At 52.2% G+C, this 23,033-nt stretch overlaps 7 protein-coding genes across 7 annotated transcripts; 2 read left to right on the top strand and 5 right to left on the bottom strand.

Annotated features, from left to right (window-relative positions):
* Nucleotides 1-5,990: 5,990 nt before the first annotated feature.
* Nucleotides 5,991-8,682, top strand: AKAW2_60123S (C2H2-type zinc finger protein; the record flags this gene model as incomplete). Its single annotated transcript, XM_041692214.1, has 4 exons — nt 5,991-6,126; nt 6,280-7,436; nt 7,491-8,485; nt 8,541-8,682. The coding sequence occupies 4 exons, from the start codon at nt 5,991-5,993 to the stop codon at nt 8,680-8,682; spliced, it is 2,430 nt and encodes an 809-aa protein (XP_041545621.1).
* A 1,250-nt stretch (nt 8,683-9,932) lies between these two features.
* Nucleotides 9,933-10,771, top strand: AKAW2_60124S (uracil phosphoribosyltransferase; the record flags this gene model as incomplete). Its single annotated transcript, XM_041692215.1, has 3 exons — nt 9,933-10,109; nt 10,175-10,274; nt 10,365-10,771. 3 exons carry the CDS (start codon nt 9,933-9,935, stop codon nt 10,769-10,771), a joined length of 684 nt encoding a protein of 227 aa, XP_041545622.1.
* A 151-nt stretch (nt 10,772-10,922) lies between these two features.
* AKAW2_60125A (uncharacterized protein) lies at nt 10,923-11,691 on the bottom strand (the record flags this gene model as incomplete). The annotated part of the gene is made up of 2 exons (XM_041692216.1): nt 10,923-11,434; nt 11,523-11,691. The coding sequence occupies 2 exons, from the start codon at nt 11,689-11,691 to the stop codon at nt 10,923-10,925; spliced, it is 681 nt and encodes a 226-aa protein (XP_041545623.1).
* An 860-nt stretch (nt 11,692-12,551) lies between these two features.
* On the bottom strand, nt 12,552-12,947 carry AKAW2_60126A (uncharacterized protein; the record flags this gene model as incomplete). The annotated part of the gene is made up of 1 exon (XM_041692217.1): nt 12,552-12,947. One exon carries the CDS (start codon nt 12,945-12,947, stop codon nt 12,552-12,554), a length of 396 nt encoding a protein of 131 aa, XP_041545624.1.
* Nucleotides 12,948-14,649: 1,702 nt separating this feature from the next.
* On the bottom strand, nt 14,650-16,488 carry AKAW2_60127A (putative DNA-directed RNA polymerase III RPC4; the record flags this gene model as incomplete). Its single annotated transcript, XM_041692218.1, has 1 exon — nt 14,650-16,488. One exon carries the CDS (start codon nt 16,486-16,488, stop codon nt 14,650-14,652), a length of 1,839 nt encoding a protein of 612 aa, XP_041545625.1.
* A 631-nt stretch (nt 16,489-17,119) lies between these two features.
* Nucleotides 17,120-17,422, bottom strand: AKAW2_60128A (uncharacterized protein; the record flags this gene model as incomplete). Its single annotated transcript, XM_041692219.1, has 1 exon — nt 17,120-17,422. One exon carries the CDS (start codon nt 17,420-17,422, stop codon nt 17,120-17,122), a length of 303 nt encoding a protein of 100 aa, XP_041545626.1.
* A 326-nt stretch (nt 17,423-17,748) lies between these two features.
* On the bottom strand, nt 17,749-19,894 carry AKAW2_60129A (putative C6 finger domain protein; the record flags this gene model as incomplete). The annotated part of the gene is made up of 2 exons (XM_041692220.1): nt 17,749-19,038; nt 19,118-19,894. The coding sequence occupies 2 exons, from the start codon at nt 19,892-19,894 to the stop codon at nt 17,749-17,751; spliced, it is 2,067 nt and encodes a 688-aa protein (XP_041545627.1).
* Nucleotides 19,895-23,033: the final 3,139 nt, after the last annotated feature.

A 23,033-nucleotide genomic window follows, 5' to 3' on the forward strand; every position in this document is an offset into this window, starting at 1 on the left:
AGAGATTGGAATCCAAGCCCACCGAATCATTAAAGGTATGGAGGACACGCTCCCGCCGGAGAAAAGCGAGCCTGGATCGGAAATGATCGATCATGGTTGGGAGGATCGGTATGTACGGGAGTTTTGCACTATTGCCCCCCTCTCTTGACCCCGTGCGCCGGTCTAGGAAATCGATGCATGGTCCGTACGCAGGTGCTCGATATTGCCTGATAGATGAAACCCCAAGCGATTCATCCCCAAGTTATTGACACCCTTTCGACCAACTGGCAGGTCGTCGTCAACATCTCGCGTCGTTCCTGAACCTGCAAGCTCATAACATCCTTCCATGAGATACAGGACAAGTTGAGGCGTTGACTGGGTCGGACCGCTGCATGGCTCGGAAAGTGGATCAAGCACCCAGGAAGAGATAGTGAACGAATCGAATTTGCCAGGGTTTGACCTCAAGCCGAGGAGGTAGAGATTCGGGCGGCTGGACGTGTGAGAGCAGGCCGAGTGTCTGGATTTGACCTTTTCTGTTGTCCATCCTTTTCCGACCTTCTCAAAAGCGTAAGCGCCCCGACTCACCGCTTTATTCCTGCAGGCCGAGCTCCTGGCAGATGAAAGCGGTGAGCCTGGAGTACGTAAGAATGGGTTGCTCAGGCACTAATGCTGATTAGGATTCTGGGGCCTGCATCTGGACGGATCCCTCTGGGTGGAGACGCAGAATCGCTGATGCCTCTAGGGCTGTTTATCATGGGATGATGGAAGTGACTGTCTGTCTGGCTTATCGCAAACGATGGTTAGCATGATAGCAGTCAGACTATCCCAGTGTTTTTTTCTTTCTGTAGTTAGTGACATGCATTTGGTGGATAGCGATCGTGACCGGATTGATCCTAGGGGCATGTTGGAAGGGCGCTTCTCGGTAACTCGATAGTCGATACAATGCGCCCAGATGATCCGCAGGCAGTGAGAGCTCAAAGCACCACCCCCTCGATCGTGGCGGTGGAAAGATAAATTTAAACTGATTCAATGTTCTGGATAACTATCGGATGTATGCGATCCTCCTGGGGTACTTTTGTGCTCCCCTCATGATCATGTGCGTTTCCCTAGTAACTAACCGTGTCTGGTGGGGTTTCCTTGAGGCCCACCCAGTGATGCCCCACTCGCGTGCCGGGATTTTACGGGAACCTTCGTGGTGGTGGTGATGATGTTGACTATGATGATTATGATGATAGTTACTGTGCTGAGATCGAGGATGAAGATAGGCTTCATAAGTTCTGTGGTTCAGTATGAAACATTTGTATCTGAGACTATTCTAACTCATAGTCGAATCCCCCTTCCCACATCATAGATTCAGAGCCAAGTCTGGGATTGTCTGTGGTGGTCGAACCAAGGGGCCAAGGACAGGCTCGGAACTATCGTCCACCGTCATCTGACCGTGACACACTTGTACACAGTACTTGCACCGTGTAGATAGCTAACTAGTTACTTGTCTACTTCTACTTACGTATGTAATCATTCCCCCTCCTCGAGGTGGATCGTTTACTTATTCGACGGCGACGCGGAACGAGGGCGCGTCTCCGAGTGAGGCTGGTTAGGCGCGACTGCGGGCGTGCAGGCAGCCACAAGTAACCTGCCCTAGGGTACCTCTGGCTTCAGACTAACTCTCTCTGTCGAAGGGCCGGATTCCCCATGCCACTTATGCAGTTGGGACTAGGTAGTCGGTCTTAGGTTGATGCATCTTCGGCTTGGATGCCAAACTGCCAAAAACAGAAACAATAGTGTTTGGGGATGATGCAGTCCTGCATCTTCCCAAGCTCCCAAGTTGGATCGCTCCAGAACATGACTTCTGTCTGCTGTCTCAAGCTTTTGCATTATCCATTTAGCGCCCAGGATGGAGTGATTCGGTAGTGTTTGGTGTTCCACGAACGAGGACACCTGATGTAGCCCGCCCACACGCTGGGTGGCCGAATCCACTGGATTGCTTCCAAAGTACTAAGTTGAAGGTGGGGGGAGGAGGGGAAATGGAGTTTGGCTAGCGAGCAAGCAGAATTGGAAACGAAACAGCGTCCATCGCCTTCCGGAGGGTTGTGTTTCTGACCCTTGATTTCCTTCACCTGCTGACGCTGGCTGTCGTGTTGGCGGCCGCTGGAGCAGCTGACCCTGAGCTGAAGTGGGAGGCAAACCATGCGCCATGTTTGAACCTCTGACCACCTTGGACCCAAGGTCATTCTGGCGTTCGCAGTGCATAGCACGATTAGCTTTTTCTGTCAAGATAGTGCTTTTTCCTTTTTCTTATTTTTTTCTTTTCTTCTATTCTTTACCTATTTGGTCCAGGGGACATCCAATGAAGGCCAAGAGGCTTGCCAGAAATTTAGGGATGTTGGGGTGTGGTCTTTAGGCTACCGATAGACTGGGCGATGATCTGTCAAACTGAGAGACATCACATCGTCAGCAATATTCTCCTATTGCTGCGTGATGACGGGTGGCTTTTACCAGCCAAGCACGATTCATCCCCCGTCTTCTATCTGGCTTCAACTGACTTGGCAACGTGAAGCATTAAATTCAGGATGCCGCGCGAAGCTCTTGTGTTCGCGGAAGTGGTTCGCGAGCGCATTTCGCGAACCATTCTATATTTGTACTTTGTAGACGTTCGAATGAACCAACACTCGTCATTGTGACGGACGGAAGAAGGGGAACGGAGGTGAGAGGGGGTCTGGAACAACGGCAAAGCGCTCGATTTGAAGATCCACCGGGGCTAGTTCTAGTCGGAGTTAGACGGGCAATCCCACTCACACAAATTGGATCGCATGGAAATGAAGTCATGACCAGCCTTGCGGCGGGTGGCCGATTATCAAATAACTAGTGGGTTATCTACGACATAAGTAGGGATTACCGGCGGTGATCCCAGTGAGCCGATTTACCAAAGAGGGGTTAAGGAAGGGTTAGACTTCACAAAGAGGGGAGGAAAGGAGGGGGAGGTTAGAGGGGTTAGAGGGGTAAGGAAGTGGGTGGCGGGATAGAATACAAATGGGGTAACATGAGATGATCTAGAAGAAGGGGAAAAAAAAAGGAATAAAAAAAGGGATGATGATGATGATGGTTGAAGATAGTTATGCGGATTATTGAAGGATGAGATGAGTACGTAGGTACGATCAGCGTGAGGAATGGGAGCCCGGTTTGGACGAATCGACCACTTGATTTGGGGTGTGAAGAGATTCCGTGGTGGAAATGAAGGGAGCCAATACACGAATCATGATGGCGGTGCGTCTCCGTGGCATTTTGACGGTGCTGGATCCCTGCCGGAGGGGCAAGGGGGGGCTGACGAGGGGCGAAAAGAAAAATAATTCTGTAGGGAAAAAAGAGGGGACGGAGGGGAGGGGGGGCACTAATCTGTTGGCTGGACGGGAGTTTGTGAGAGACAAGAAGAAAGAGAGAGGGAACGAGTGAAAGTGCGTGTCTGCGATGGATTCTCAATTCAACCTGCAAAAACCAGTCTAACCTATTCGAGCCTGTTCCTTTTACCCCCTTCTTCTTCTCATCTACCGAGCACTCTCTTTCCCTCTAATTACTGTGGACCATTTCCATGCAATGACCAAGATACATCGACTGAAATTGTAGTCTAATGCTGTGCCCTGACCTTTGTCTACTGACAATGGTCAATGACAGTATCTACCTGTCTTCTGGACGGCCCCGCAGCCGACTGTACCAAGTTTGCGATTTCTGCGCTGTCACATAGGGATGGGCAAGAGGGATGACTTTTTGGCTTTTACTCATCTTACTTGCACCCCGATACGTTTGAGGTAGTTTACAGCAGGTAATCCGAACCTCACTCAATTTCTCGGTGCTAGTCATGTCCGCCTCGAGGTTACTAAGACAACCTGAAGTCTTGTCCAGTGTCCTCCTCACTGCATTGTACCCATCGAGCTACCACTTGTACCCACTGAACAAAGTTACATACCATACCGTATGGAGTCCTCATTCCACCCCAAACCCCACTATGAAATAATATCGATGGGAAGTGGGAGTGAGTAAAAGTAGAAAGTCGAGCCTGCCATCCAGCTCCGGCATGGCTTTTGTGTGGTCAGTGAGGCAGGTCGCAGGAATACACCGTAGAAGCTCTGCTGGCCCATTATTATCCTTCTAGGGTCCTGCACTCAACCGCTGAAAGGTGAGCGAGGGGCGCCATCACCAAACAGGGATAGGAGCATTATCCGAGTGGGTTAACCCTAGCAGGGGGTATTTGATCATGAGAGTATCGACTGTGCGCTGTGTAAGAGAGGGGATGTATAATGTTCCCAAGATGTGACGACTAACTACGGTGTACTTTGTAGCCAACCCACCAACAACAAAACGAATCATCATGATAACCATGATCCAAATCTGTCCAGATCACACCTTGAGTCGATAACTCACCAGGGGAAACATGTAGGATGCTGCCCAATGTTGTGCATATGAAGAGTAAATTTTCTTTTTTTCTGCTCGGATTATTTTCTCGGATATTGAGATCATTGTGTTTCTTTTCGATTTTATTTTATTTTATTTTTTCATTTTTTTCTTCTCACATTTTCCATTTTCCATTTTTGCCTTTTCCAGTAGCAGTAATGGTGGGTGCAAAATGGAAAATGGAGAGTGGATAAGATTCTCCCTCACATCAACCCAAGACCTTAACAAACGGTCGATTTCAGCCAGTCGAAGGAGGCCCCCCGGCTGAACCGGGTTGACGGGTTGGAAGTCTACTTACTACTGTACGGCCCATGTGGGCTGCGGTGGGCTGGGCTACTGCTTTGTTTTGTTGTCTGTTCTTTTAGCTGTGTAGATAGTCTAGTCTGTATAACTTTTTTTTATTTATTTTATTTAATTTCTATTATATTATTATTCATCATTTTGCAGTTAGATCCATTTTTGTTTTGAATTTTGTTGCATTTTCATTTTCATTTTTGCTTATTTCCTTGAACTTTTTTTGTCTCTTTTCGAAATATGGGTCACCGAAGGAAAGGTGGACGTGTCCTAACCAGGTTCCGTTTAGCCCGGGCACGCCGTTAGTCAGAATGGGCAACGGGCACATCCATTGGCTGTCGGGGAATGAAGACAGTGGCATTATGGGCCCCGGTGCGTGTTCGAATCCGGGGACTGGCCTGTTCGCTTGTTTTCCCCCTCCGTCAGTCCCGCCGAGGGAGCCCCTCTTTCCCGCCTCCCACTTCCCTGTTGTCGCTGCGCCGCTCGTCGCCCAAATCGCCAACACCGCCGCTGGACACGACCGCCTCACTGTCGCGATCCAGCGATCGCCCGAATCGCCCATCGGCTTGTGCCCACGTCCTGGCGCGCTTCTCTCTACACCCACACCACTTTTCCCTCTTTGCGCAGTCTTTCCCTTTCCCCCCCCCCTCGCTCCCTTCCTTTCGACCAGGCCTTTTTTTCCCAGACTCTCTCTCCCGCGACTCACAAACTACTTTCTCCTCATCCATTCAACATCCCCCCCCCCTCCTCTTACCCATTCTTTTTCTCTTCCTTTCCTCCTCCTCCCTCTTCCCTCTTCTCTCAAACGTCTTCCTCCTTCCTTCTTCCCCCTCCTCCTCTTTCTCTCTCCTCTTCTTTCCTGGGTCAGCATTCAACATCTTGCTCTCTTCCTTTTTTCTCTTTTCTTTTCCTTTTCCCTCTTGTTTGTCTTTCCCGTTCTGTCTTTCCCATTCTTTGGTACTTCCCCTCCCCGGCTTCTTTTTAAAGACTGCCTCCACACAATCACCACCACCACTACTACAACCACCCGCTATCACACTATTCTCCCCTCCTAGTCCGCCTGTGGCTGGACCCCCCTTCTCCCAATTCAACACTGCCCTCCAGTATTCCCCCACACAAGGAATGATCAGGCACCAAACCGAATTCCTGTCGTCTACCCGCCTACAGAACCGGTGTGAAATCACGAAAGGGACGATAGCGCAGTCTTCGATCTTGTCGCTGTTCTACTAGGATTCAGCCGTGGTTGTATATTCGCTGCAGTATTCTCAGCAATGGCTCCCACTGCACCTCCCCAGGCGACCAACTCGCCAGCCAAGAGGACATCAGCCCCAGAGAAGAAATACAAGTGCCAATTTTGTAATCGCGCCTTTAGCAGAAGCGAACATCGCAGCAGACACGAACGTTCGCGTAAGTAGAGTGGTCTCTTTTCTATATGGTCTTCTTTTCCTGTGCGCGGGGCTAGGTGTACTGTCTTTGTGCAGACAGGCTAGTTACTGTGCTACGGCTCTGTTTCGCGTCGTTTAGTCTTAGGGCATAATACTAACCTTCGTTGCTTCATAGATACCAAGGAGAGGCCGTTCAAGTGTCTGAAGTGCCGGAGTACTTTCGTCCGTCGTGATTTACTCCTTCGTCATGACCGTACCGTTCACGCAAAGGACGGTGGGATACCGCTAGTTTCCGAGGGCCGGCGACGTGGTGGCGCGGGTGTTCAAAAGACTTCCCCCGCACCCGCCCCGTCCAAGCCCTCGATCACAATTGATCCTGCTACTCTCGAACAAATAGAGGCCAGCAGTGATGGTATGGTTGATCTTGAAACTGCAGCCATGTTGATGACAGATTTCCAACATAAGGCCGCAGCCGCCGCTACTGGTCAAGCCAATGAACGTGCTGAATCGGATCGCTCCTTTTCCCCTGGACGCGGTCCTTTACTAGAGCCTCCTGTGTCGTACATGTCGGGCAACGCGACCTTGCCGCAGATGCCTTGGGATACCTTGGTTTCCCCTGCGGACACGAAGCACACGATGGGATCGCCATACGTGTCTCAAGACAGTGGCTCGGAATCGCATACGCTGCCCTCGGTTATGGACCGACACGGCGCTGTGGGTGATGCGCTTGCTCCCTCGCTGCACTCCCTGGTGAACTCGCTGCCCATGTCTGGAAACTCGACGCCGAATGCGCTTTCGCCGTATCCCTCGATGACCGGTCCCGTCAGTCCAGTGAACTACCGCCGGTCGCCCGGTCCTAGCCAAGCCCTGACGCTGCCCAAGGCCCCGCAGATTGCCAACGAGATTGAGCGAAACATGGTTGTTGAACGTCTGCACAATGTGGATTCTCTCAATGTGCTCCCCGAGACCTTCCAGCTGCCTCCGACCGCATCTCTCAACAAGTATCTCTCCACGTACTTCAATCTGTACCACCCTCACCTGCCGTTCTTGCACCAAGAGTCTTTCAAGCCCACCGCTACTTCACCGCCATTGCTGCTCGCGGTCCTGTCTATTGGTGCTTTGTACACTTTTGAGCGACAGCATGCATTCATGCTCCACGTGGGGTCCAAGATGCTGGTCAACCAATTTTTGCAACATAAGGACAACTTTGACTCGCGCAAGTGCCCTCTTTGGGCCATGCAAAGCACCCTGCTGAACATGATTTTCGAGAGCTGGAGCGGTGATCCCAAGGGCCTCGAATGGACTTGTTCCATCAAGAGTCTTCTGGCCAACGTAAGCGCATTCCCTCTCTTTATTGTACTATTTGAATGATGCTAATAAATGTAGATGGTTGCCGGAAACCGCTATCAACTGAAGCTCCGGACCGAAGCGCGCGAGGGTGCTCAGCCGACCCGCGAGGAGTGGATCGAGGACGAGTCGTGTCGCCGGACGTACTACGCCGTTTACATTTTCTTCGGCATGCTCACGCTGACTTTCAACCACACCCCAGCGATGAGCTTCGACGAGTTTGACAACTTGGAGCTGCCTTCCTCGGAATCCATGTGGAACCTGGATGTGACGGACGATGAGGCATGGCGTCGCAGCTTGGCGTCCTCCACGCCGCTTACTGTTCGTGAAGCGCACGACTGCCTTTTCCAGGGCGAGCAGACGCGCTACAGTGCTTTCGCCACTCGCGTGCTGATCAATGCGCTCTTCCTGCAAGTTTGGAACCACAAGAGGAGCTTCGAGGCCCTCCAGGACGTGGTGACCGAATACAAGCTCCGCTTGGCGCTGGAGACATGGGAGAGTTCGCTTGAAGTGTGCGAGCCGGAAACGATCGTGGTGCCTCTCAGCACCCCTCAAAAGGGCCACCCCTTGATTTTCAACTCGATGGCCGTCTACCGCAACACCCGCGCTCGCCTGGAAGTTGACCTCAAGTCCATCCAGGAGGCTCTGCGCTACCACTCATCTTACGAGGTCGCTGCTGCAATGACGGTCGCTCGCGAGAAGGTCAAGCGGTCTCAGGAGATGAACAAGGTGATCCAGTCGTGCTTTGAGTGCATTGAGATCGCCGCTGTTCAGGGCATCAACTGGGTCGCCAAGACATCTGCAACCAACTGGAGCGTCGAGCATCCTCTCTGCGGCTTGGATTTGATGGTCATCCTCAGCCTCTGGCTCTATCGCCTGGAACATGACGAAGAGCCCGCATCGGAGGCTGAGATGGCCATCTACAATAAGGTGCGGAATCTGTTTGATGATGACGCCGTCGATGCTTTTGGAAAACTCAGCTCCACCGTGGCCCGTGTATGGGGTAACATCCTAGACGGCGTGGTAGTTTGGGGGTAAGTTTTTTCCTGCTATGCTTATGCTGTGATATTGTGTGCTAACTTGAAACAGAATTACGAAGCTCATGGGCGAGTCATTCAAACTTCATTCCCAGGCCTTGGTCGGCTACGAAGATTCGTTGCGCGTTGCCAAGGACCAACCTATTCACCCAATGCCGACAAAGACGCTTGCCAGCGTTGGCACCGCGTACTAGTGCGAGCAACATCTCCACTCGACGGATAGGTAGCTTGACTATGGTCATCTACATCTTCGACTAAGTTCATCTTCATTATCGTTACATTCATTCCTTACGCGGGCATTGGTTTACATCTGATTTGGGTCGCTGGTGGATTTCGGATTGGGTCGGGAACGGCGAGCAAGTGGCGGCAGGGTTCCCCAGGGAATGCCATGATCTGAACTGCCGCATTATGCTGCTTGCTGGCGTTCCCTGGCTCACAGTTAATTGCTTTATTGTTTTCTGCGACGTCTTTCATTGCGTTATGGTTTCGCAAGAGCTCACGGGAGTCCGGTGTGGTCATTTTCTTGTTTTTGTGGGTTGTTTTCCCAAGGCAACATCTCGACACCCGGCTGGTCCTGTGTGTTCGTCCTAGCACTCGGTGGAGTTGTTGTTTTCATTGCCTTCTTATACGCTCTTCTACGCCCTAATCATTAGTGCCTCCGTTCTACATGTGCGCATCAGCGTGTTTGGTCAATTGCCATGGGGTTTACCCTAGGCCATCTTTGATACCTTTGTCCGTTATATACATTCTTCTGCTTCAAGTCATTCGTTCCACCTTTTGATCTATTACTTTGTTCGTGACCACTTAATGTATTGCGTTAAATCGTTTGATATGGTGATGTGTTTATGTGTCCCCGCCGTTGATGTTCTCCGCTCTGATTTGATCTGCTTTCAACTGCTTTGATTTTGGCCTTTTTGATTTGATTTGTTTAATTGCACATGCTTTGCTTGACCTTATCAGTAGTTCTCTGTACCATAGTAATTTGCGCAGAAAATATAACTTGTTGGCGGGGTCTTTGCAGTTACAGTATGGTAGAGTTGTAGAGTTGTTGAATTGGCTGAATGGCTGGACGTAGCTGGAGTTGGCTTTATCGACGAGGTGAAAGAGTGGGTCAACCAGCACGGTGGATCGGTGGGGGATCTGGTTCGCGGGTGCTTATCAGGTAAAGAAAGGAGGCCGACAATCGCGGGGAATGAGGTGAACTGAAAGAAGATGAAGAGGAATGAAATCCATGGAAGTTGCAGAGACTGGAATTTGGGAGATCACTGGACCGGAGCAGGTGACTTGGTGCTTACCCCTCTTCTTTGCTTCTGCAGCAAGCAGTGATGCCCGTTCCTGATCCTACAAGTACAAGTACTCCATCCATAGTTAGCTTCCTGATTCTCCTTCCTCTTCCCCTCACCTTATCACTCACTCACTTTACTATCGCCCAACTGAATCAATCATGGCCCTCCCTTCCAACGTCCACGTTTCGTCCCATCCCCTCCTCCAAGCCAAGCTCTCACAGCTCCGGTCCGCATCCACCTCGACCCGCGAGACCCGCAGTCTGGTGCACGAGATAGCGACTATCTTGGGCGTGGAGGCATTTGCAGCAGGATGGAAGGTGAAGAAAGCAGGAATGGTAGGTTCACTCGTCAACCAAACAATCCCCAATGTATGTATGTATTAGCTAATTTATCTGGACAGGATACCACCCCGTTAGGCACCGAATACGTCACTCACGACATTGATCCTTCCGACATTGCCTTGGTGCCTATTCTCCGGTCCGGATTGGGCATGATAGAGGGTATTCACCTGCCCCCATACTCTCTCACCGACCAATTCGGTCACCCAATACCTAATAATTTACAAAACTAATAATAATGGGAATAAACAGCGATGAACAACCTCCTCCCCACCTCCATCCCTATCTACCACCTCGGTCTCTTCCGCGAACGTCTCACCCTCCAACCCGTCGAATACTACAACAACCTGCCCTTCCAGCCCGACAGTTCCAGCACTAACACCGCCGCCGCGGCCACGGCCATTCTCCTTGATCCGGTCATTGCAACGGGTGCTACCGCTGAAGCAGCGATTCAGTTACTTCGTGAATGGGGTGTGCAGAGAGTCGTCATGTTGAGTGTCTTGGGTTCGGAGGCGGGTGTGCTTCGCGCGGCGGGCACTTGGCCGGAGGGCGTCGAGGTGTGGACTGGGGCCGTGGATGCCAGGTGTGATGAGCGCGGGATGATTGTGCCGGGGTTGGGGGATATTGGGGATCGGTTGTTTGTCGCGATGGGGAAGTAGGTTGCAGTATGCAGTATGCAGTATGCAGTATAGTATACTAGTCTACTTACTATATGGTATGGCATGTAGTGAAAGAGATGGAGAGATAGATAGCTAGCAGCAGAATAGGTAGATGTGGGTAAATAGACATGATCACCACTTGATTGATTGACTACCGTCCCCGTTGCAAAAATCCCAATACATCCATCTCAACCCCATACTCCATCTCATCCCTACCACCACCACCAGCAGCAGCAGCACCCTGATTCACATTCATCCTACTCCCCATCCCCACATTCAATCCACCCACCGGAATCTCCCTCCCGGTCGTAGAAGTCGGAGTCATCGGCCCCAAACTCGGCGACGCAACAATACCCACACCCACATCCATCCCCGTGGTCAACGCCACCCCAATCTCATTCTCATACATAGTCCCCCCACTCCCAGCAGATGCAGAATTCTCCGGCGTGATATTATTATTATTTCTCTGATGTAAGCCAGCAGCACCACCACCACCAGCAGCACTCCCATCTAAACACCTCCCATCGTGCACATGTCCATGTCCATGCCCATGATGATGAGTGATGAACTTCTCCCCAATCCCACCCCGTCCGTGATGAATCCCCCGTGTGAGAAGCATTTGTCGTCGGAGGGTTTGTGCGCGTTCTTCGCGGAATTCGGCGGCTATAGTTTCCATCATATCCCCCCGAAGGGTATGTTGTTAGATGAGTTTTGGGGATGTATTATATGAGTGTGTTTGGGGTATACATACCTCTCCAGAAGAAAACATACACGCCCATTACGATGAAACAGGCGGCGAGAAAGCCGAAGAGGATGCCGAGTTCGTGGGAGAGGGAGGTCATGGGGGTGTAGGGGGGGATGTTGTGCGGGTTGTTATTGGTATTGGTATTGGTAGTGGTTGTGGTTGTGGTGTTGGACATTTTGATGATGTTGGTGGGATGGTTCTGAGGTAGTAGAGTAGGAGTTAGTTGTGGTGGGGGTATAGGGAGGAGGGTAGGGTTGGGTTTTGTGTATGTGTGATGTGAGGTGGAAGACGTACTGTTGTCCTGTTATGTTGGTTTGAGTTGGAGATAGTGATGGTGATGGTGTTGTGGAAGTAGACGCGAAGAGGATGTATGTAAGTGTGGTGGGATCTTCGATCAAGGGAACTCACTTTTCTGCAGAGGAGGGACCATTCACTGACATATGAGATAAAGAATGGAGATGACAGTAATCTGCAGTTCATCGTATTCTTTGTCTGTCTGCGCGGTATCATCATTGGTCGTCGCACTCGTACTACCCGGATCGGCCAACAAAGGCCGAATCAGAATCAACAGTGGAGTGAATGAATAGAATTTAGATTCATGATCAGTTAAGTAGTAAGTAGTAAGTAGTAAGTAGTAGTAAGGTAGTGTAATAGTAAATACATCATCAAACAATAGCCTCAAAGGCACAAATCAAGGTATCATGTACACGTACAAGAAGCGTCAGTAGAAGTAGGTAAAGGTGAAAGGTAAAAGCACCCGGTCTATACATGGGGTATGGTATGAATGCAAAGGTCGAAAAAGTAATGCAGACCTCACAAAAAGTGAAGTGAAGAAGCGAAAAATAAACTGCAGCACAGCCAAAAGTGATGGTGGCTGCTGCAATGCAATGCAAGCAACGCTCGTAGCAGAGAGCGACCGAAACCAAGTCTAGTCGCCAAAGACTGTCGTGAAAAGAAATTATAATATAACTCCGAATGCAAGTTGGTGCAGCAAAAACCGTCGAGTCGAAAGTCGACGATAATCGTTGAAGGGGATCACCCCAGCATCACTGCTGCCAATGCCGTACAGGTCAATCCAATGGCCATGCCAATCCATGGTGTTTGTCCGAGTGTGCCTTCACTGCGTGCGCGCAACGCTTTGGTTTCCCCTGTCGACGCGGCCAGGCCGATTCTCCCGCTCGCTGGTTCGGGCAGTTGATCCTGCACCCGTGTCGCATCTGTAGTATCTTGAATCTCTAGCAGCGTGCGAATCTTCCGTAACTCCGCATGTTGCTCTGCATTCGACGGCATCGGGATCTCAGGCAACGGGGCGGGCGGGTTGGCATTGGGGAGGGACGGCGTGGGAGACACAGCGGGAGGTATTTGGGGATCGGCCTCGACGGCGAGGGCTATCGTCGGAGCGAGACAGAGGAGGATCGTGGAGGTCTTCATTGTGAATGTGTGGAGTGGATGTGCGAGAATGCGACGAGAAAAGGTCGGTGCGGAGGGAAACAATGCAAGCAAGCAAGGCTGCGGGATTCCAGAACGTGCTGGATCAAAGCGAAGAAAACTCGTGCCAGGAATTATAATCCACCACTTCCAACGATACCAACAATAGCAACGCGAAGAATCCAAGTCCCACAGTAACCGAAGTCAAGGTTGTAAGCTGAGTCGAGATCTGAAACGGGGAGCGCGACAGATGCGAAGAGTCGAGAGCGCAAAAGAAACGACTGGCTGGTGTGTATCTCCTGAAACCTGTAACGAACAATACAGGGGAAGCAGGCAACGGCAACGACAGTGTATGTGTATGTTAAATAAATTTGCAACAACAACCACAGCAACGACCGTCTCCAACAACGACGGGCACAACACAATATAAATAGAGTACAAGCAAGAGCGAGAGAGTAGGTTGCAACAGGAGAGGAAATAAAAAAAGGGACGGACGGGAAAGCAGAAGAAGAAAAGAAGAAGGGGGGAGAAACAGGCGAAACGGCCCAGACGCTGACAGGCCAAGCTGGAACGGGGGAGCCCTGACCCTGGCCTTTGCCAAATTAGTGGAAATTTAATTCGTCTTTAGCGTTTTTTGCGCCGACCTCTCCTCTTCTAGGACAAAGCCCCACTTGCCCAAGTGGCCCCCAATAGATATCTAGTGGGGTTTGCCCAGCCTGCAGTGGCCCGCTATCTAAGATATCTAATTGGCTGTATCCTGCCGTGTCAGCACGGGCTGGGACTAGCGTCAGTTGAAAGGTTGTCTCGTGCCACTTACAGAAGCTTGTCAAGAAGGGCAGCGGTGGAACCAGGGACAATCCCTGTAACCATCGGCATCAGCTTTTGCCCGATTGGGGGAGGGTCTGGCCCGGGTGAACCAATAAGAAGGAGGAGAAACTCCACGCGAGGGCGAGGTTCATTTCCCGCTATTGGGTGAATTGGGGGACGGGATGATAAGTTAGTGTAGTGCACTGTATAGGGCAGATAGATACTAGTATGGAGGTTAGTAATAAACAGTATTATTTCCCAGTGTATCAGGCTATCTCGATTCCAAGTGAGACATTAATTTGCTTGTTGCTCACCGGCCCTGAAAATGACGAGCTTAAGCTGGATTAATGATGATGTGCAAATCCCTCTCATCAACACGGGATGTCGCATCAGCTAACACTTCCCATCTATCATACTTCATTAAAGTCTATCGATCATCACATACTCGGCATCTCACACTTTATTACATACAGCGTCTGCCTCACTCTGCTGCTGCCCTCGGGTGGTCCGTGTGCTAATTATAGTCCCGCACATCACGCTGTTTCTCCGCGACAATCACTTCCACAAGGCAATCAACATCAACACCACACAATGGCTGTGGCGTGGCATGGCTGGCATTCTTTTCTTACGTCGTCACCTCTCACAGCCATCCATGTGGATAATACATCATCCCCCAGGGTTTCTCCTCATTGGCATCTGAACTTTTGACAGTTCTATCTTTATCTTCATCTCTATGAACAAAACATCCGATCGGCTGTCCCCCAGCCATCCCGCATGACGTAAACCCCTTCCCTGCCTCCCAAATAAACAAGGCTATCACAACAACAACAGCCCCATCAACAGTGGGATAGCGTCAACAGCCACCAACCTTCTCACTGTTACATACAACATCGTTCTGTTACAACATCTTCCCCCAGTCCGGTGTCACCGTAAACTTTCCACTCAGCTGTCCCATCGCCCACACCTTCTTTTCATCATCCGGGAATTCCTCGTCCGCGGCATTAGGCGGGGTCGACACGATCAACGCTTCTTGGAGAAAGTCCACGGCCGTTGCGCGATCCAGCTCGAAGCTGATTCCTCCCCAGTCCATCGTCACCCGACCCGACGCATGGACATTCAGCTTGCCGACGCGCCCGGCGCTGAGGCCCCAGTCGGCTGCAGTGACAATCTTGGACGACGTCCCTGTTGCCGTGGCATCATCCCCACCCTCGAGGATCTCGACGCCATCTTCGCGCTTGACGCCTGTCTGCTCTGACCCACTGGCCTCCGGTGCGCTCTGCCCCGCCGTCGTCTCTGTAGCTTCATCCACTGGATTCTCGCTGTTGCCCGGTACCACCAGGTTCGGCGTCATCGGTGGGAATTGCATCAGGAACAGCTGCCCCGCCAACTTGTCCTTGTTGACATCCTCCTCCTCCTGCTCCTTGTCCTTGTCCTCCGTTGTACTCTCCTTCTCCTTATCCTGGTCGTTGGCGACCACAGCAGGGGCCTCTCCCTCTGCCGGGGTGGTGGTCTCCGATTTCTCAGGTTCAGGCTCCTTCTGGAAGAGGTCCTTGACAATCTCTAGGTCCTGCTCGTGTCGCTCGTACTCTTCGATATCCTCCTTCGTGCGTAGTAAACTCTTCGGGTCCTTCACGGCAGCCGGGATCTCCGATTCGGGCTGAGGCGTAGCTTCGTTCGACGGGGGTGTAATTTTCCTGCGCACCTTGACCTTCTGCACCGGCAGCAGTCCATCATCCGTCGTAGCTGGCTCCTCCGCATGCGGCACATCTGTCATGACCTGATCATCATCATCCGTAGGCTCAGACTTGACCTTAGGCTCTCCCTCCGTAGTAGCCGCGGCATCATCATCAGTCTGCTGCACAAAGAGCGCGCCATCATCCTCCTTCGTCTGCGCCTTCGCCTTCTCCCTCAGCTCCGCCGACTTGCTCGAGCTCGACTCCATATTGACACTGACCGTGCGCTCCTCATGCTCATGTCTCTCAACCCGAATAGGCCGCAACCCCTTCTCCGCATCAGCATACTTGACCGCCGCCTTCCCCTTCTTACTATCAACCATCATCTGCTCCTGATCCTCCTCATCACTATCCAAATTGATCTGGTCAATACTAATGCGCACCTCCCCATCACTCTCATCTGACGAGTAATCGCGAGTCCCCGCCGCCGTATTACCCAAATCAATAACCGACCGACTGCGTCTCGACATAGACGAATGTCTCGAATCATTTCCAAACCGTCCGCCTCTACCCCGACGCCCAGACATCCCCGATCCCAATGGCCCGCCCGCAGACCCCAGAGGTCCGCCACGCCCGCGCCCAAACCCACCGCGACCACCAGGACCGCCCTGGTCCCGGCCGCGCTGGATCGCCGCCGCCTCCTTCAGGCGCTCGCGATGCCGCTCGGCTTCGAGCTTCTCAATAGCTTCTCGCTCCTCCTTGCTGCGACGGCCGACGGCGCGCGGCTTGTATTTCAGTGTAGGTTTGGCGGGTTCGCCTGGCGCAGCGGGCGCGCCAGGGGGTTTCGCAGCTGGTCCGATGCTGCCGGAGGGTGTGCGTTTCTTGAGCGATTGGAGGCGCTGGACGGGGGCTCGCCCGGAGGCTGATGGGCCGGGCGTGGGAGTCTGAGAGTCGCCGGTGGTGGTGGCGCTGGGCGCGGGACTCGCTGAGGCGGTTGTAGATGCATTGGCGCGGCTGGCTGCGCCAGCTGGTGCTCCTCGTCGGGGAGCACCTTTCGGAGGCATGATGGGTGGATGTGGATGTGGATGATCGGTGTGGTGGAAAGGGTGGGATTGAGTAGCGTTGAAGTAGTGTTAAAGTACGGACGAGCTGGAAGGGTATATAGAGGGTGGCTCGCCCGGAGGTAGGGAAGAGGAAAAGTAGAAATGAAAGGCAAGGGAGAGGATTGGTAATGAAGTCGAGTGAAGATGAAGATACGGAACTTTTTGGCAGGATCCGCGCCCGCTCGGCGTTGGAGAAAAAAAGGAAATTAGCGCCTCAGGCCGCTAATGCGGGGCAACGCCAGTCAGCCGGCGCTAACCCGATCCGGACATCACCTCAGATGTTGCTTCAATAATTCTGTCAATTAATGGCAGCCATTCACTGGATGTGATGGATCGCATTGAGTTGATATTGGAACAATGGGTCTATTCAGATGTAGCTGGATTAGGCTAACGACTTTCTATTCTGTCTATTGGCTAGCCTTATACTACCAGCTCGCTTACGAATCTGCTGTGGCTCATAAAATTCAATATATATTTCCTATTGATCACAGTAGACCTCTTTGCAAGTTGAAACTCATCTCCAGTTGAAATCAGACGGGCACCAGCAAAGCCATTCAAAACACAACCAAGTAATCCAGATACATCCGCTCTTTCAATGGGGGCCTAAATGAGTGGAGGCGACCCCGGACCGTGGCCGCGAAAACATTGCAGCAACTAACGCCAAAAGACACGACTCAGGAAGCTCAATCAACCCGCTCAGCTCAATCGCTAGACTATCCATGAGAAATAACAGGCCAGGCAGAATGCAGACGGTAATGCGAACTAGGTTGGCGATCCGAGGAGAGAGAGGTAGAGAGGTAGAGAGAGAATGAAGGGAGCGCGGCACTCGTGACTTCGATGCAAGATACAAAGAGAGACGTCGTGCACGATTCCGCCGGCGATGAAGGAAGGACATCCCAAGAGGCAGGCCGGCTCGGGGGAGAGGAAGAAGTATTCAGTGATATGATGGGGGAGATTCGGAGAGTTTCAAGATGATCAAGCCAACGGTCCGCGTGGAAAAAACTCGTTAAGGAGGGGAAGGATACAATGCACGGAAGAATGTCGATTCGTCTATGTTAAAAGGTGTAATATGTCAGGAGAAATGCAGCCATCCAGGCGCAGCTCATCAATGGTTCGGTACGACCGGTGTGGGCGAAAAGGAAAAGGTGAGTTAGTGGAGCGAGAGGTCCGAGAGGTCATGGGCCAGACACAGCCATCCTCATTGCTGGGATTGGAATCCAGCTAACGCTTGCGCTTCTTGTTCTTATCCACGCTAGCCGCCGTGGTCACCGGAATAGCGGCCACGATGGATTGCGTCTCGACTCCATTCGGAGTGGCGTCGAATGCTTTCTTGACAGGGACCCCCATGTGGCGACCATAGCGGCCTTTGCGACCGTTTCCTTCGTCTTCGCTGATGCACCCTTCGATGCCGATGCCAGCATCCTTGCATCGGCCGCAAGGGCGTTGCCGATCGCAGCCCTTCTTGCTCTTCCGGCATCGTTGGCAACGCGGCTTGGTCGACAAGTCCTCCTCGTCGGCGGCGAGCTGGTGCTGGAAGTTGACGGACGAAGTCGAGGTTTTGCGGACCGGCACAGGGCTCATCATCTGCGGTGATACCGCCGTTTTCTGAGTCGCCGTGGTAGACGTCGCCTTGACTTTACGGGCGGCGGCCCCATTAGCCGCTGGCTTGCTGCTCTTATTCGGACGCACGGGTGCTGGCTTGGGCCCGCGCGCCTTGGTGGAGGTGGCAGCATGGGTGGGCCGAGTCTTCGCCTTCTTGGACTTGGGAGCGTCCCGGTAGAGCGTATCCTCCTCCATATCATGCCTCACCAAGGTGTCGTTCAACTCTTCATGTTGGTAATCCTCATCGTAGCCGTCGTAACTTCCATCAGAGCTGTCAAAGCTGGGAAGGATATCGTCCAGATGCTTGTGTGTGTGCTTGGTGGCACCGGGTGGGAGCATGGGGCTGGAGTCGAGCCGCTGCTTGGACCGAGCGGGCAGATCATCGTCATCATCGCTGTAGTCATCACCATCGCTGGTTGCGCCCGTCGACGATGCAGCATCGGCGGCACCGCTGAAGGCATCATCAAGCGTGGAGGCAGAAGTACGGCCATGCGAGAAATTAGATGCGTCTCCCAGACGAATCAATTGCATAGCAACATCCTCGTCAGAGATACAGCTGGCAATGGTAGGATCCGGGGTGGGGAGGATGCCCGGGCCGCCGCCCCGACCAGCCTGGTTGCTATACTGCCCACCAGAAGACTGGGTCGTGGCTCGGTCGCGCAGCCGGTGGCCATGCTCAGGAACCACAGGGGTAGCGTACACCGGATTGCGCACCGGATTGACGTTATAGATTTGCTCATTGTATCCATAGCTCTGTGGAGACGGCAATGGTTGTTGGTTGTATGGGCGCTGGGTGGGACGTGCGAAAGGTGAGATGGCCCCTTCCTGACCGATTGACCGGCGTTGGGGCGAGATCGACGACGTGGAGGTTGTAAGCGGGACCTGGGGAGGAACGAACAAAGGCAATTCCTGGAGAGGAGACAAAGAGAAAACGTTAGCAAGTCTGGATCACATAAAGACGGGGCACGACAAGATGCCTGCCACGAACCGAACTTTCAAACTTGGGCCGCTTCCGGCGGCCATCTTGGAGGATGTTTTCCATGCTGATATCTGAGCTGCCAAACTGCTCGGTTCGGGACTTCTTCGTCCCAGAGTAGCCACCCTCACTATCGCTATAACCAGGGGTACCCTCCTCGTGGAAGCTGCCATGAGTGCTCGAGCCTCTGCTCTTGTTGCCTACCCGAGACGACTGCTTGTTCTGGGATGCGCTACGACGGCTGCGACCAGACGGGGATATACTGCGTTTCCGAGCCAGCCGCGACGCCGGCCGAGAAGGTGGTTGGCCGTGTTCCAAGACCTGCGCCGGCGGCATGGCCGGCGGCATCTGGAAGGGCTCCCCTAAGCTGGGACGCTTGCGGGCATCGGCTGGAAGGTGCCCATAAAAGCGATCGCCGTAGCCCTCTGTGTACGCCTGGACGGGGATAACCCGCACATAAACAGTCATGTTGTTCCGTAGATTCTCATACCTGGCAATGAGGGTGATACCTTGCTCATCTTCGAAGCTGACACCGCTCGCAGCACCGTCGTAGATGCCGTAAAAATTCTTAACCGTAGTCACAATGGAATCCGTTGTGTCATGAGGATAGATCTGTACCCGCATCGGTATGCGGGCCCGGACCTTGGAGTTCTCATCGAGAAGTAGCTCAAAGGCGACGTTCTTAGGAACCGAGCTCCGAGGGGAGGGTTCCTGAGGCGGCGCACGATGGTCGGTGTAGGCAGGCGACTCCCCAGGGGCAGCATGCTGTTCGTAGTGGACAGCCTGCATGGTGGGAGAGTCTGAAGAGAGGTACTACCACACTGCTACTACATTGATGTATGAATCAATCGGGTGTTCGAATTCGGGTGGGAAGAGCGGTCCGGGCGAGAAGAGACAGAGGGTGGGGGGTGGTGGGAGAGGGAATCAGGCAGAGACGGGGAGGAATAGGAGGGTATGGGCAAATTCCATCCAAACCTACCACAACAGAGAAACCAGAGGGGTTCAGTTGAAAGATGGACTACCCGCGACAGTTTTTATGGATGTGTTGGATGGCGACTCAAGAGGGTGGTCGGTGGGAGGACGACGGCACCTCAGTCGCAAGAGCCGAGAGCGACGGGAAAGGCAAAGAAAAAGACGGTCGAAAAGCTGGACAACCACCACCACCAAAGTTAGCACGATGTGATGCAAAAGATGTCAATGAGAAAGGACGATGTGTAGAGAAGGGAATCCAGGTCTATTCGATGACGCCGAGACCTCCCCTGTCGAATCCTGATGGGATTGCAGATTGGGGAGGAGGAGAGACGACCCGAAACACTCGGAAGACGATGGATGGCATCAAAGACGTACCGATGGGAAATCAAACCTATTTGTGTAGGGTCGCACCCGAGTATCGGATCCGACGAGATGAGAAAGGAAGGATAGCGATGGTGGTTGAGGGAGTAGGAAGAGGGGTGGGCCGTGGGAGGTGAGTCGTTCTACCAAGCGCTTGGGTATGTCAGCGGTGGCATCACGCAGAGCCGAAGCGAGTCAGGAGAACCAAAAGGCCAGGAAAGGGGGAGATCGGGTGCAAAAGAAGATCAAAGTCATGCTAAACGATAGACTGGAACCTACCTGATAGATATGCACCAAAAAATCGAAGGGAAATGGTGGAGTGAGTGGGCGAGAAGAAGTCGGGTTGGGTCGAAGAGAAGGTTGAGGAGGAAGAGAGAGAGAGAGAGAGAGAGCAGAAGAGGGAGTGGGCGCTGGATGGATGGATGGATGTGGTTTCACCCAAAGCGAGCAGAGGTGGCCTGGGTCGGTGACAATCCATCCTCTCGAATGCACCCTTTTCCCCCCACAGACTCCCCCGACTTCCTTCCAGATGCGAATTGATTCTCTATATTCTCTATTCCACCCTTTTTTCTATTTGCGCGTGGCTTTCTTTCATCGCAAAATCCTAAATCGCATTGCGTCCGAACGGACCGGCTTCTATCTGGATCTACGAGATCGGCGACTCTGCCTGGAAGGACTTCTGGCAAAAAATAACGTACAAAGTACCTGTCAAATGAATCGCTAAAACTACACTTTTATATTGCTATAACTTTTGTTCCAATACAACGCCAGTGTTGGGGTGAAAGGTGAGTGCAAAGTGCTTTTGGATCTCTGGAGTATCGGCCGGGTGTTGGCGCAAACGACGGCGACATTGTCGATCTGCGACCACAGAGAACAGGTGCAGGAGTACTTTTGGAACTGCCAATCTACGGACATTACAGGAACATACACACGGAAAGAGATACTTGTGGATTACGATCATAATTATTATCATTATTACTGTTACCATTTGAATTCTTTGTGCACCCAACGGAAGAGATGGTTGACCAGATGAAGCGGAGTGGCGTAGGGTCAAGGTTGGCTGGCACTTCCTCAGCGCGGCCACGTCGAATGACACCCCCGATCACATCCCGGCTGCGGAGAGCGAGTAATGGGACGCTTTTCTTCCCATGTCCGTCCCCATTTCGGGTTTAACTCCTGCGAAGATGGACATTCTCGTATCAGAATGGTTAAAGAATCAAGTCATAGCGAATGTTTTCAAAAAGGCGAAATAATCACTACAGACCAAACAAGCAGCGAAAAGATCCGAAGAATGTTATCCTGGGGAATAAGGTTGGTTCCCTATTTTCCCTACGTGGATGGGCATAAGACGCAATTAAAGACGACCGACCAACTGTCTCCGGAAAGAACTGAACTTGTCCCCCCTCCCCTCTCGCAGCGACCAATTCCCTCAACGCTGGTCGCGCAAGGTTCTTACCATGCTCAATGCTGCCATTCCATTACTCGCGGGGCGTAAGACATGCATGATGGTTTGGATAACCGGTTGAAAGGGCGATCGATGCTCCGGATCTCCATGTTGGGGCAAAGGAAAGGAAATCTCCTACGGCGCAAATGTCCTCCTCCATGGCCTCAGGCTCATCATCATCATCCATTACCAGTATGTAGACTACTTAGTAGTAATCAGTACTCCCTAGTAGTATCCAGACATCGCCAGCGCAGAATCCCGGAGAAACAACCAGACCATCATCACCACCACCAAAGAAAAAAGCAAAGGAAATACTACTTAACGGAACAGCATGCAATGGAATGAGGGGAGGGCAATCCACCACACCCAACCATCGCTACCGGGGGATGGAGACGAGAACTGAATGAGATTAATTGGGCCAGGATGCTGCAACGACACAGAGCCAACAAGCCGACGAGCAACAACGCCCAATTGTTGCCTCGTTTCATGATCTGCGCCTGTCCAGACTCGTCCTTTTACCCCTCCTCGGAAAACGGTGGGCTACGTAAGGATCCCCGTCTTTCCTTCACCAACTTTCGGGCAGGCACAAGACTCTGTATGCTTTTGCGACCAGACTGACAGCTAAGATACTCATCATCATCATCTAACTTAGCACCTCCAATCCTATGGACAGTCATTTGGCTTCCTGTCCCGCGGGTCCCTAAATCGCATCTGCCAGGCCGGCCATTCCCATGTCTGCAAGGTCCAGTGCAACTTCGCAGCGGCCTGTGAACTAAACCTTCGGAGGGTTGGTTCCCTTTGACTGCCAATCCGCTGTTTAACCATGTCTTGCACGCTGTACTGGGGTCTCTACACAATCTCATCCTGGCCCCAAGCGATCGAATGAGAATGACTGAAGAACAACCAACTGGCGCAACAATGCCGTTAGCCGGGTGGGGGGAAATCAACTGGAAGGACTGCATTCCGTAGGGAAGCTAAATGAGAATGACAATGATAGGATCATATATATATCTACGGCAAGATATAGGCTCTGTCGCTTCTTTCCCTTCTGTTTGTCAAAAGTTATATTCTTCAGTTCAAATTGAACACAATCCGATCTCGTGCGATCATTCCAATTGTAGAGTTTGAGAGTGTTCCTTATTGAGGCACTCA

Source organism: Aspergillus luchuensis, chromosome 6, assembly GCF_016861625.1.
Source record: "Aspergillus luchuensis IFO 4308 DNA, chromosome 6, nearly complete sequence".
NCBI classification, from domain to species: domain Eukaryota; kingdom Fungi; phylum Ascomycota; class Eurotiomycetes; order Eurotiales; family Aspergillaceae; genus Aspergillus; species Aspergillus luchuensis.